General features: G+C 39.1%; 3 protein-coding genes across 4 annotated transcripts in view; 2 read left to right on the forward strand and 1 right to left on the reverse strand.

Moving 5' to 3' along the window:
* Positions 1-5,468: 5,468 nt before the first annotated feature.
* On the forward strand, positions 5,469-8,103 carry ppil3 (peptidylprolyl isomerase (cyclophilin)-like 3). Its single transcript, XM_031305857.2, has 6 exons — positions 5,469-5,618; positions 5,874-5,948; positions 6,233-6,326; positions 6,427-6,494; positions 6,604-6,722; positions 7,379-8,103. Exons 1-6 carry the CDS (start codon positions 5,616-5,618, stop codon positions 7,503-7,505), a joined length of 486 nt encoding a protein of 161 aa, XP_031161717.1. The 5' UTR covers positions 5,469-5,615; the 3' UTR covers positions 7,506-8,103.
* A 108-nt stretch (positions 8,104-8,211) lies between these two features.
* On the forward strand, positions 8,212-11,944 carry zgc:101858 (uncharacterized protein LOC449555 homolog). Its single transcript, XM_031305851.2, has 8 exons — positions 8,212-8,373; positions 8,510-8,680; positions 9,377-9,555; positions 10,527-10,620; positions 10,693-10,762; positions 10,854-10,890; positions 11,107-11,170; positions 11,739-11,944. The coding sequence occupies exons 1-8, from the start codon at positions 8,350-8,352 to the stop codon at positions 11,895-11,897; spliced, it is 798 nt and encodes a 265-aa protein (XP_031161711.1). The 5' UTR covers positions 8,212-8,349; the 3' UTR covers positions 11,898-11,944.
* A 185-nt stretch (positions 11,945-12,129) lies between these two features.
* Positions 12,130-14,224, reverse strand: part of col27a1b (collagen, type XXVII, alpha 1b) — a 74,508-nt gene continuing 72,413 nt past the window's right edge. For both annotated transcript variants that reach the window (XM_036008863.1, XM_031305804.2), the window contains exon 61: positions 12,130-13,733. In XM_036008863.1, the coding sequence (XP_035864756.1) occupies positions 13,587-13,733 (147 nt within the window). In that variant the 3' untranslated portion in view covers positions 12,130-13,586. The remainder of the gene's footprint in view (positions 13,734-14,224) is intronic.

Raw genomic sequence — 14,224 nt, forward strand, 5'->3', positions numbered from 1 at the left:
ACAATGATACTACGATTCACCATGGTAACAACCACAAACAAACTGGTTGGCGGAAATACTCATGCGCACATACAGCGAGTTTGAACATATATTTTGTTAAAAAAGCAACACAGCAGCTGCTGCAAAAGAGAGAATTTGCGTGGGAGAAAACTGCTGCTAGAGTAAATGCGTAGGTTCCAATTTAGTGTATTAATATCATATTTAATCATAAGTATAATATTACTGGTGAAATGGTATTGAACCTATAATCTATTTCATTTAGGCGCTTTCCTGTGGGCAAAAAGTACTAGGTACTGAGGCTGCAGCACCATCATTAACAGAATTATAATTCATAACCTTTTATTTCAAAGGGTTTACATCATTCACCTGCAATACTGTGGAACTCCTTTTTAATGGCTCTTACTGGTTTGTGTCCAGGGAACACTAGAAAAACAAAAAAAGTTTCAGGGCAAGTGACACTCTTCTGACGGCGCTTTGCTACAGTGGCTTTACTAATACGCTCCGCATCACCAATGTTGTAAAGAAAACTGCCGTTTTCAAAAAAACGTAATGACACAAAGAATGTGGTGGGATATAGAGCATGTCCACGATGGGTGACGTTAGTGATATGAGGACGGATAAGGTTATGTAGGCTACATAACGATACCGCTCAAATAGGTAGGCTAGTATCTTAAAATGAAAATAGGCTACATCCATTAGCGAAGTAATACAACTTCATCAACGGGTTCGTTGACAAAAGGAAATGCCATGTTTTGAGAAAAATAGTCTGTGTAACATAGTTAATAAACCAACCCTGGTTTTTTTATTCATGCAGATAAACTGCGCTAAGATGCACCTGATACAGAATGAATGAATGAATGAGGAAATGAGGAAATGAAAGCATGCTGTGTCAGAGGGAGGAGAGTGAGAGAAACTCAAGGTTTATTGAAGAAAACCTGCTCCCGACCAGGTTAGGTTCACAGGCTCAGTTACCATAGTAACTGACTCTGAGGTTAAGTTACCTCTCTTTCTGAAACGGGCTGGAGTTACCCCTCTCTCTCAGGTTTGATTAACCTCCCTTTCTGAAACAGAATACCCAGAGTTTTCCTCATCTCACTTTTAACAAACTCAGAGTTTTCACTAAACCTGCTTTCTGAAACGGACCCCTGCTCGAGTCAGTCCACAGAGACCTGAAGGCCCGCCCCTGCTGCTGCAAGAGCACTCCCTATGGTTTATTCACAGTTTACGCAATTAATATTGAACATGTCCTGTGTCCAAACTGCACCAAATTCGACACACCCTGTCATTTGGTACTGAGCAATGCACCAGCCATTTGTGAAGTATATCAGATGAACAGTTCTCAAGATATTTTAATGACAGACAGCCGGACATGCACACTTATGCCATGTTCAGTGTAAGTATTGTCCACCTATGCATGATATTACAGCCATCTTTAATCTAAAACTATTGAAATTACTCTATTGGATTCATTAAAGTGAAGAAAATATGGACTGTAATCCAATTTTTGTATGTGAAAGAACAATGCCTTAATTAATTAATGCTACTAACCTTAATTTCCCCGCGAGGATAAATAAAGTTAACTCAATGCAACAAGGTCCAAAATGGCCATTTCTTCAAACTCCATCGTAGTAAAATTTTAGCTTTTACTTAAAAAGTGTAAAGCTACGTTCCATTGAATGTAAAGAAAAATTGTAATTCCTACAAATGAATTTGTCATTGGCAAGAAAGATTAAATGTGCAATATGTAATACTGACAGCTAGTGTTTAAAATAGTTACTGCAGTACAAATTCAAACTACTGGAGAGAGTTGTCTCACCCGCCCCCTCCTCCCCAGACTTGAAGTTCACAGAGGTTGCCAGGCTGAGACCGCAGCATCCATAGTCTTGCTTTGCCAGACCCTCCTCCAAAGCGCGCTGAAGGAGCATCCACAACAATGTTTCTAGACGCTTGTCTTACATAGCCAGACATTACTTCACAGCACAGCGGAGTAGCTAACGTTAGATGCTGGCTATATTGACAGTCATAGAAGCCCGTGCTCACGCAGAGCTCTGTACCCAACTGACAGACACACTTCCTTGGCTTTAGAATTACGGTAGGAACCGCTAAAAATAACACTACCTTGCCGTCATCTCCACCCGACTGAACACACTTTATTGGCTTACAATTACGTCAACACACTGCAAACTCACAGTCCTCTCTTCCCAATTTACAGCCTCCCTCTCTTGGCTTAAAATAACTCACCGTCGGCTACGGTCGCTGAACAGGCTACACGTTGTAAACAGCCGTGGCCTGCTTGCCTGGTCCTCCGGTAACGTTAGCAGGGTTAGCATAGCGGCATTAGCCAGGACCAGTCAGGATCACTTTACTTGCTGTTTCTAAATTTGGTTTTGCGAGTAACCAACTCGGGTGCTCTAGCTATATAATTCAGTGTGAGTACACGAATGATGAAATTAAATAAAATGCCCGTCCCTAGTAGCCATGATAAATTAGCCTGAAGCTAATGCTGTTCAGAAGGAAATTAGCCAACTCAGCGTCCTTTTGGGCACTAAGCTGTCTCCATCTTTCAAATACATCTCCAATATTTTCCCGGGGTTTGTAACGTCTCTGGTCATGCAACTGTTAGAAACATGCCGTTTTTTTTAGGTTGGGTAGAATTTATCTCCGTTGATCCTGTTTATTTGTTTGCTGCTTTCATGGCTGTCCTAATGTTACAGCTGTAGCGCGCTGGGTTTACGTTTTTTACAGGTATATCTGGCAACCCGGCCTGGCTGTCAAACTGTGCAGAAATTCCATCATGGAACGGAAATTTCAAAAGGAGAAAATACTGGCATTAGCATTGTTGTCAGAAAAGATAGTATTTCAACATAGCTAACTATGTTTCCTTAATATCTGATGACGCATTGGGGTCATTTTTGGATTTATTACAGTAAATATATTACATATTGGACCTTTTAATAGGACAGTTTTCACAAGTGATCATACTTGACAATGAGATATTATTTTTTGTTGTAGCCTCACATTGTCACATTAACTGTGCTAACTTTTATTTCTATTGCGGACAACTACTATTGTAAAAGTCAGAAGGGCATTAGGGTTATTATTAAAATGATCCATAACATTTTTAAAAGATATCTAGAAATTTAGCAGTTGGTTTATATTTTTATTTTATTAATTATGGAAGTGACAGGATCATTTGGCGAATGGAAATGTTTTAGTTTTTTTAATTGTTTGATGAATTTTTTGCTCGTAGGAGATCTTTATTTTTCATCATTCTTAATTTTTTTTCCTGTCACAAATGGGCCTCCATACTTTTCAGGACAGGTCATCTTAATTGTTATTTATTTCTCAGGTTTCAAAGTGTGTTAGTTTGTTGAGAAATGTTTAATACTTTTTGCCTGAGGGTGACTTTTCTGCGCTTGTGTTTTGCCACAGTAAGCAGCACCATGCTAAAAATGTGGAATTCAAGATCAATGCACAGCTCTGACACAGCACAACACACAATAGGGGCTCTCGTGTTTACCCCGAGAACAAAAATATATCAGTGCTATATGTTTTTATAAACCTAACTGCAAAGAAACGTGGACACTAGCATTATACAGTACAGTAACTGGGTTGAAAGCGAGTAGTTTGAGGTATGTACATTTATTTTAGTAACATGTTTAACTATGCTATATTGTGCAATATTGCCTTTATTTATACTATGTAAACATTAGTAGTGATGTAGTTTTCTAATGTGCATGGGCATTCTTTGTTTCACATTCAATTAACTAAGATGATGGGGAGAATTTCAAGTTAAGTAGATAAGAGGACGATTTTTGGTCCCTGAGAATGCTTTTGCACTATAGCACCTCTCCCACAAGTTACATTTAGGTGAATGCAAATAATGGTATACAACACATGTTTTGTATGTATTCTGTCTGGAAAGGTTTGACTGAATGACTGCTAGCCTTGAGATTAAAATGGTATCAGTATCAAGTATTTGAAGTTTATTTTTTAGAACTACTCTTTTTATTTGACTTAAGGCAAATACTTTGTTTTTCCATGAGTAGTTCTAAAAAAATGATTTATCTTAAGTTCCATCTGGAACATTTTAAATAAATTGATTAAAAAATATTCATGAGCATACCATATTTGGAAGAAAAGCTCTTGTTACAAATAGGGCCATATTCACAGGGTAGTTAAGGACCCATAAAATAACATTCGGGCAATTTTCAGCCCAACCAATGTTACATACCCTATTAGGAGACCTTAAGGAACAGTGTGAAATACTTACCCTTTAAGACTGACAGCAGAGAACATTATGTCCAATGTAAAGTTTGTCAGTGAACACTACAATAAATGGTCAGTACATTAAAAATGCATGTAGGTTGCTAGTAAAGTAGTATCAGTAAATGGAATAGCTTTTTTTATCTCAAAGTTATTGTTAATCTTTTTGTTCTGTTTTTTCTCCTTTTTTTTTTTATAATTTTGACTAACTTTATTTTTTTCATTTTGACAGCTATTTTATTATTACAATATAACTACATTTCTCAGGAAACCAGCTAGTACTACTCACTTATTTTTTTGAGTTGATTGCCTGTTTTTTATGACACCTAGTATTTTATTAATTTAAACAATTGTTTTATACAGTTACAGTTTTATATGCATTTCTATACATTCTTTTCTAGTTTGGTGTGTTTAATATTAACTGCTGGTTTAAAAGAAAATGTTTGTGTTTTTAAAGAAACCACTTGGTTTAACACTGATTCTGTGTTTTACTCACTGACCATGTAAGAATTGAGCTGAATTTCTCCTCTTAAAATCATTATTTGTGGGTACAAATTGTTTTCCCAGCTCAAATCCAGTCATAGTTGATGAAAGTTGGCTTCATGCAATGTTGGGTTGCCAAAGATTTTTTTTTTTTATTAATAAGGAAATCATCAGTGTATCAGTATTGACATGAATGATGTGGCAGTGAATATTCTGTTTGAACATGTGTCCCATCTTCTCCTGCACACCATCAACTAGAGGTAAAATAAAATAATCTTGGTTGACCTAATTTGTCTTTGTGTCTGTTGGGCAAGTGTTTGAATGTTTTAAATGACTCAGGTCTGTTGTATTTTGGTGTTGGGTTGAGAATCTGTTAACTGCCTAGCCCTGTGTTTGGGATTATGCACCCCTAAAACACAACATCAACTGCCATGATGAGGGCTTTCAGGTGTTTCATGCATTTAATCAAATGACCCAACAACAAATCTGGTACTAACACTCACACAGAGAAACCAAAAAAATCAGTGTACGTTTTATGGAGAATGGGGGAAAAAGTGGGGCCTATAACGGCCTAGAACTTTTGACCAGGGGCCCAATAGTTTTTTTTTTTAAATGGCAAGTGTTAATTCTCTGCAGAGACTGCATGGTTCTTGCTGTTTCTATTGAGCTTTAACAGCTCCGTGCTCAGGTCACATCTCCATAATGTATGTATATAACAGTATAATTGTAACTACGTCACTTTCATTTTCAACTGTGTGCCCTTTTTAAGTGACCGTAACTTTCTTACGGAACCATTCATTGCTGTCCTACAGCACCTACACGGACACGTTTCTCCGGCACACTTGTTCGTAGACGCAACGTTTGAAATGGTAAATTTGATAGTGAACGTTTACTGTAGATATCTGTCAACATGAAAATAACAAAAACAGTTTAAGAAGCAATGAACTAATGATGTGTATTAACGCCAATACGTTTTTATCGGAGCCAGTCCAGAAACTTCCTTTTTGTGAACGTGCTTATTTTTTGCAGTCTGGCTAACAGGCTAACGTTAGGTAGTGAACAGAAATGAATGTGCCTCTTAAACGTTAACGTTAATGATTTTGTTTCTTTTGTAAATTTTACAGGCTGTTACCTTTCAAACAGATCTAGGAGATATTAAAATTGAATTGTTTTGTGAACGGGCACCGAAATCATGCGAGGTGAGTCAACTTACGTTACAGTTAGCGTTACATGCTCGACCTCTTTGGCTGCTGGTTTCTGTTCTTTCAGAACGGGTATGAAAGTTGTCTCTTTAATATTCCTTGTTTGTATATAATGTATTATTACAAATACTGCAAAAATGTTAATGGTACGATTTAGTAGAAAATGCATTGCAGATACCCTTTGGGATAATGAGGCTAACGTAACTGTAATTTTAAAGGCCTATCTTTTACCCAACAAAGTTATGGAATATCCTAACTTTTTTTTTAATGATTATTTACAGAACTTTCTTGCGTTGTGTGCCAGTGGGTTCTACAACGGCTGTGTCTTTCACCGCAATATTAAAGGTTTCATGGTTCAAACTGGAGATCCTACAGGTACGGGATTGTTGCATCTGTTGCATTTCACACTGAGATGTCAAAATTCACGTTCTCGCTTTCTGTTAGTTGATCCCTGTATTTTGATAAAACCATTCAGGCACAGGCAAAGGAGGAACAAGTATATGGGGCCGCAAATTTGAAGATGAGTACAGTGAACACCTTAAAGTAAGTACCTACTAACTCCCGCTTGTTTGCCTACGTCAGAAAGAAGTTTTACCTAATATTTTAATCTTAAACATTGTAACTTGAGTTCTTTTGCTTTCTTGTATTTCAGCATAATGTAAGAGGAGTGGTCTCAATGGCAAACAATGGTCCCAACACAAATGGCTCCCAGTTTTTCTTCACATATGCCAAACAGCCCCATCTAGACATGAAGTACACAGTGTTCGGAAAGTACGTAACCTTTAAACAGATAAATGGTGCTTATTTGTTTTGACAGTTGGTTAGTGTGCGCTTAGTCTTGTTTTGCCAGACCTTCCTCCACAGCGCTGCGGGGAGGGTCTGGCTAGTCCACGCAGCATTCCCGGGATGTGAGAAAAAGATTCTCTGGTTTATTGGCATTTCTTTAAACCAATCACAATCGTCATGGGCGGCGCTAAGCGCCGGACAGAGCCATGGTGCTGCTGCAAAATAGCCTCGGAAGGAACTTGTACGTTCAAAAGTTGTCAAACGTGGGTTGGGTTTAGGAAAACAAACGTGGAAAGGAAACGTCACACGCGGGACACGATCCCTGCTCTCCTGGGTGAAAGTCCTGTGTTTACCCGTCCTCCACCCCGACCAACCTCGCTACGTGGATTTTCGGCCTTTCATACTACTCGCTACGGCGTCAATTCACACGCAATCGACAAGGTAATGTAAGTCAATGGAGGCCAATTGGCGTTGATAGACACGCTAAAAAACGAGTATGCGTCTTGATAACACGCCAATAATGGCATACGAATTGGCGTGTCACACATACGCCACTTCATGAGATCAGTCTGGTCACTGATTGATTAAAATAGAATCTATAATTGCTGCTGAGCTGACATCTTACTCTCTTCAACATGTAGGATTATAGATGGCCTGGAAACACTGGATGAACTGGAGAAACTGCCCGTCAATGAAAAGACGTTCCGACCACTGACTGAAACCCGGATAAAGGATGTGACCATTCATGCAAACCCTTTTGCTGGATAGACTGCTTCCTCTTCAAATGTGCAGATAGGCCTTTAACACAAAACTTGGACTGTGATCTTTCCAACAAGCCTATTGATACAGTGTAATTTAGCTTACTGAAGTAAAAATTGATAACTTGTCAGAGGCTAGAAGGTTATAGAGAAAGCCCACAGACGGCAACAATGAACAGGACACTGACTCTGAAACTGTAAAATGCTGATTTGTCTTAACAAAATGACGTTTTTATATTAGTGTTTTCTGATAGTAATGACCCAGAATTTGAATGTAATTTGGGTGAAAAATACTGGTTTAAAGAAGTCAACACCTTCGTCTCTGTCCACGGAGTAGTGCCAGTTTTTGCATCCTGTAGAAAGTTTCAGGGGTATGCTTTCTCCAGTTTCTAGCTAGGTATGATAATGATTTTTAAGACACGTTTTGCATCCCCTTTAGACCCATCTTGATGTGACAAAACCCTTTATCTTTACATTCACAATCCAGTCCAAAAAAACACGCCCGACTTTCTACAGCACTGCTATACATATTCTGATCCTTTATTTCTTTTCTTGATAGGCTATGTAAATAAATTGTCAATGTTTTGTATTAAAATCAACTTTTATAACCCTGTTTTTAGTGTTCTTTCAAAACGTTTTCTGCTTGCACAAATGAGTATTTTCAAATGTTTAAAAAGACAAAATGTTCAACGCTTGGTTGGAGGTCCAAAAGAAGGTGCAGTGTTGTCGTATATGAGCTACAAATCAGTAAATACGTACTACGTCATCAGTAGTGGACGAAGAATGTCGCAACAGTAGCCCTGCTTGTAGCAGTTTCATGTTCCTGCAAACTACATGAAAAGCCCACAGAAACCATGGCTGCAGACGATGCATTCAAAGTAAGTACATGTGGTTTAATGGTTCCGTGCATTTTATCATTGCTTTATTACTTTTCCAGTATGAACTAATAACTACAGTTGTTTTACTTAAGGCAACGTTAGTGTGTGGACACCTGACAGTGAATATGTCTTCCAGGTGTCTTCCCTGAAGGGGAAAGTGACCCTGATAACGGGGGCCAGCTCGGGCATTGGGGCAGGCACGAGCGTCCTGTTCGCCAAACTCGGAGCTCTGCTGGCCCTTAACGGCCGTGACGTGGAAAACCTACAAAAAATAGCCAAACAGTGCACTGACTGTGGAGCTGCCGAGGTAACTCTTCTATACTGATGTGTACACTATACAGTTTAACATGCTGACACTGCCAAAGTTCCGTTGAATGTAGTGTCTTGTGGACCAGGAGACGCCTGGATATGAAGAGAGAACGTTTTTTAAGATCCTACACTTGTGTGTTTTTTGAATAGAGTTTGGCGTGGCGTCGCGTTTGTATAAATAGGTAAACTAACAAACAATAAACAATTACCAGAGCCTCACACATTCAGTTGCCAGGCGATGCAAGTCCGAATGTGTATGATAGGCCTGCAATCAATATATTTGGCCCCAGTGCATTGTGGGATGAGCACACAGCATATTTTAAAGCATTTTTTGTTTGCTTATGTAATATTAGAAACAAACAAAAAATGCTTTAAAATATGCTGTGTGCTCATCCCACAATCCACTGGGGCCAAATATATATTTAGAAACACTGTACCTTAGGATCAAACTAAATTACATTTGTTTAATGTCAAATATGCAGGCATATGCAGGATGTAAATACATTACACAATATAAAGTATACATAAGACCTACAATTACAATTAAAGACTTGCAATCAAGCTCACTTTATCATCCACACATTACTGCCTTTAACAAAGTAATTTGTTCTGTATTGTGTGAATACATTTTTGAAACAAAAATGCCATTATGGATGGAGCATAATGAAATAATGAGTGTCTATGTTTTTACTAGCCTTTGCTTGTTCCTGGAGACCTTACTGATGAGGAGACAGTGAGGAAGACAGTGGAGCAAACTATCGCTCACTTCGGCCGGCTGGATGTCCTCGTTAACAGCGCTGGCATCCTGGCCATGGGCAGCATAGAGACAACAGACCTGGCTCAGTATGACAGGATCATGAACATCAATGTCAGGTAGGATTTCAAACACCTGGCATCATAACACCATAGAGACATATTACTGCTGAGTCTACAGTAGGAGAACGGGTGCAGTGGCGGGGATATGTCAGATGAGATGGCTCTTAAATGTAGCATTAAACTGGAAGTTGGCTGAAGTGATTTACTGTATATCAAAAAGGACTTCAGATAGATAATATGTTATATTTTTATTTTTTTAGTTACGTCAGCACCTGAACAAAATTCTGTCAGTTTTATTTTAATAATTGTGCAAAAACAACCAAATGTTTTGAGTGCCACGATAATAAGGGAGATATAAATTAAGAAAAAGAGCATTTTTATTTAAAAAAATGATTATGTGCTGTTAGTTTTTTTATGAATCTCACTGTATGCACAGTATGTGTAACATACTTGCCTGAATCTAGATTGGCTTTTTTTTTTTTTTTAACAATGTATGGTTACACTATATATGTATGCATGAATGTGAAGGGGCATGACTGCAAGACACTCATATAGACAAAGACATAGTGTCCATTTGAAGTGGAATCTGTAGTTTTGCAGTTCATATAACCTCATAAAGGACATCTCAAATGTATCACTGCATTACATGTTATGTTACATTCAGATGTGCTGCAAACAAATGTGAACATTAATAATACATATTTGCATCTCAGACGGGAAATATAATTTATGTTGTGCTCACCCACGGATTTCGCTATAGAGGACATCAGGCCTCGTTGTCATAAATCGACCAGGAACACTAGATCAATCAAAGACCAACTAATCTAAATGTGTGAATGTAGGCGTGAAACTGCTGTTGTCCTGCTGGTGAATCCCATCACAGATGTTAGGAAGTAATTGTCCTTTTACAGCCTCGAGAGGACACAAGACTAGTATTACTTACTCCCCAACTTGATTTAATTTAATGTTCAAGTATGTTTCTGTTCATTTCAGTTAGATTGTCCCCTAACTTTTGTTTCATATTCCAGAACTGTGTACCACCTGACTCACCTATGTGTTCCCCACTTGATCAAGACCAAAGGCTCCATCGTCAATGTCTCCAGCGTCAACGGACAGAGATCAGTGGGTATTAAGCAGCTGGCCACATACTGTATTTTCCTCTACATGTTGCCCCACACTGTTTTCTCTCTGTAGTTCCCCGGTGTGCTGGCCTATTGCATGTCCAAGTCTGCCATTGATCAGTTCACACGTTGTACAGCGCTTGGTGAGTGAGTCATTTTGTCTCTTTATATTGTGTGTTCAGCATTGTAAAAGTTTACAATATGAATAAAAAAAAAAATCCTTTTTTATTTCAGAGCTGGCATCAAAGCAAGTCAGAGTGAACTCTGTCTGGTAAGTGTTTTAATGAAAAATCTTATGTATTTTTATGGTGTTCAGTTATTGACCTCATTCATATTTCCTTGCCCATTCATATTTTGGATATGTACAATTAGTTAACATCCTATGAATTAATACTAATTTAAAAAAACATTTATCAGTTGTTTATGTTGGAAATGAAATGTGTGATGCACCATATGTTGTACCCTTGCTCCTGCTGCATCTCTTCAGCCCTGGTGTGATCATCACAGATGTCCACAAGAGAGCAGGACTAGATGAGGATCAGTATGCCCAGGTAACACATCATGTCAACTGCATGTTGCCACTAAAACATAGGTATTCCTTCATCCTGGCATCTGATAGCACAGAAGACAATATTGTAAGTCTGTCAGCCTTGTATCAAAGTAAGTCTATGTCCACGACGTTCCACTTCTGGGATTGTGCCGGTGCCGCCGGAAATTCTGCCTGATTTTCTTTTCGGCCGGATGTCCGTTACCTTCCGGTTTCTTTGTGTTAGCGTTTTAAACTCCGGTCGATTTATGAGGACTACGATTAACTGCTCCTCAGATCTCCGCAGGGTGAATGGAGTTTTCTGTTGCACGACTAAAACAGCTTGAATGTACACCAAAAACAACTTCCTTCCCGAGGCTATTTTGCAGCGGCAGCGGGGCTCCATCCGGCGCACAGCGCCGCCGATGACGATTGTGATTGATTTAAAGAGATTGCCAATTAACGAGAGCACGTTTCTCTCCCGTCCCGGAATGCTGTGTGGACTAACCAGACCCTCCTCGGCAGCGCTGTGGAGGAAGGTCTGGCAATGCAAGACTAGTGTCAAAGTTACATTGAGTGTCTTTCACCGGCAGTTTCTTGCAAAGTGTAAGCAGACCCATGCCCTCGGTCGACCAGGGGAGGTGGAGGAAGTGGCCCACAGCATCGCCTTCCTGGCCTCTGACGCTGCCAGCTTCATAACTGGAGTCAACCTACCCATCGATGGGGGCCGCCATGCCATGTGCCCGAGATAAGATCATTTATGTAAGCAGTCTGCTAATATAGTGTTTTCAACCTCTAAGTCTTCCTGTGTTTTTGTATCACAAATCCCCCTATTGACACTAAAAGTGGGGGGAGTTGATAGGATTTGACAGTTACAGGTGTGAAATGATGTTAAAACGCACTGCCAGAAATAGGCAGTTTAAATGCATTTTCTTTTCTCACTTTGTTACGAATTTTTCTTTAAAAATAATCTGCTTCTCAACAAAGGTTTCAGACTTTTATTGAATTACCTGTTGAGTCATTCGACTTCATTTTCGCAGCATAAAATGTCTGTACAGACCAAACACTGTAAGCTCATTTACTGGAGTAGTGTCGTGTTGTGCATTGTAAGAAATCCTCTGAGTTTATAGATTGGCAGGACCAACCGCCATTTCTGCACCTTTGAGTGTCAAATGCATAAACAGTAAATAATAAGGATGGTAATGTCCTAAAATACAGTTGATTGTCTAGCACAGAAAAACACTTACAGATTAGAATCCTTTAGGCTCAAAATGACTCAAAAATGTGATTTAAATATGACGTTGGTGACTGGTTTTGAACTGAAAAGCCAAACAGAATTTAAATAGAATCCATTGTAGATAATAAAGGTTGTATAATTAGGAATGTACATTTTGACGGATAAAAAAAAAACCTTAACCTATAGTGTCAGACTCTGTGTCAGACAGTACAAAGAATATTGAAAACGTTAAAATACTAGCTCGAAAATATAATTTAATGAATTTGGCCTGTGTGTATATTTTACAACCTTCCCTTTTTCGTAAAGCACAGACATAGCTTTAGTGAGAGCTGACAAGAGTTTATCATACGAGTGTCAACTGTTGCAGCACCAGGTGTCACCTCTGTGTCATCCCAGATTATATCCGGTAACGTCTTGTTTGCTGCGAGATGAAGAGGTGCAGTTCGAGGTAGCATCGTGACACACTTTTCTCGGTTCACACTGTGGAAAGCTTCGATCCATTTTAACATGGAAAGTACCACACAGCAGTTTGTGTAAGGATATCTGTATAAACTCAGCACTAGACAGTTTATTAAGAGGCTCAAAAAAAGATTTACCTGGAGACAGTGCACCTGTGTGTCTGAGGCACACTGTATACCTGAATGAGTGATATGATGTTGATACTGTATATGCCTAAAGGCTGTGGAACAATAACTATTGCACTTTATATTACACTATACAGTACATACACATGTATAAATAATACTTAAACATTCAAATAGGAGTTATTGCATTTGCAGATGTAACTTCCATATTTCTGTACAGATCTCTTTTGAACGTTTTAGGTTTTTGCAAAATCGGGTTAGCAGACCGTGAAGAAAATATGATACAACATGGTCCGAGAGATGACAGAGTGAGACGTTTATATTACTTTCTTCCAAAAGGGGGGTTCAGGTCTTGTATCACACAAACAAGTCTCTGAAAAAGAAGCTAATAATTGTTTTCCATAGGCTGATTAGTGCTAAAAGTCTTATCTCTGCATTTTCAATGGGCCTTCTTTCTCTGGCGCCCCCTCCTGTTTCTGCAGTCCAAGCATATTTTGCAGAGAGAAAATGTGGGGGGGGGTCTGTTGTTCTGGAAACCACAGAAGCATTATTCCCCCCTCGTCCACCCTCCTCCATGCAGTGACTCCTTTGAGGATTGTTCCCGGCCCTTCCTCAGGGCCCTACAAGAAGCACACGGGTCCAACCTCGAGGTGATAGCGTGCGCCAGGTTCTGTGGTCGGCAGGTTGTACACATCAACGATGGGGAGTAAGTTTGGGTCCTGGGTCTGAAAGATGAAGTGGGTCTGATGCCAGCGGCCGTCTTTGATCTGAAAGTGAAGGATGCGTCAGGTTTTGAAAGCTTTGACAACGTCGTGGTTTTATGCAGTTACATGCAAGACCCCACAAACTCTTTACGTCTGGCTAAGAAATTGTTACAGCATGTAACTCTAAAATCCTAAATTGTTGTTTACATTTCTTGCTGTGTACAAAGTAAACAAGATAGAATGTGTTAATTGTAAGTAGTGAGCTTTAGAGGTGCTGGTAGGTGGACCTTTTTCAAATTTGGACCAAGCCAGGTTAGCTGTTTCCCCTTGCTTCCAGTCTTTGCTAAGCTAACCGCTTCCTGGCTTCAGCTCCATACTTAAAGGTTCCCTGTGAAGTTTTTGACCTCTAGTAGCATTATGGAGTTGTTTTTCTATGTATGTGTTTTGTTACTGCTAGCAAGTAAACATGGATGTAAACAATGCTGGATTTTAAATATACAAAAGGATTATGAGAAAGGAAATGCCTTTTAATATGTTTGTTAGACCTTGTTTTG

This window comes from Sander lucioperca, chromosome 2 (genome assembly GCF_008315115.2).
Source record: "Sander lucioperca isolate FBNREF2018 chromosome 2, SLUC_FBN_1.2, whole genome shotgun sequence".
In the NCBI taxonomy this organism is placed as follows: Eukaryota; Metazoa; Chordata; class Actinopteri; order Perciformes; family Percidae; genus Sander; species Sander lucioperca.

Coding starts and splice junctions, on each gene's coding strand:
- zgc:101858 (XM_031305851.2), top strand. CDS start 8,350: ATGGCTGCAGACGATGCATTCAAA. Junction 8,374..8,509: donor CTGCAGACGATGCATTCAAA/GTAAGTACATGT, acceptor TATGTCTTCCAG/GTGTCTTCCCTGAAGGGGAA. Junction 8,681..9,376: donor CTGACTGTGGAGCTGCCGAG/GTAACTCTTCTA, acceptor TGTTTTTACTAG/CCTTTGCTTGTTCCTGGAGA.
- ppil3 (XM_031305857.2), top strand. Junction 5,949..6,232: donor GGGCACCGAAATCATGCGAG/GTGAGTCAACTT, acceptor GATTATTTACAG/AACTTTCTTGCGTTGTGTGC. Junction 6,723..7,378: donor AAGTACACAGTGTTCGGAAA/GTACGTAACCTT, acceptor TTCAACATGTAG/GATTATAGATGGCCTGGAAA.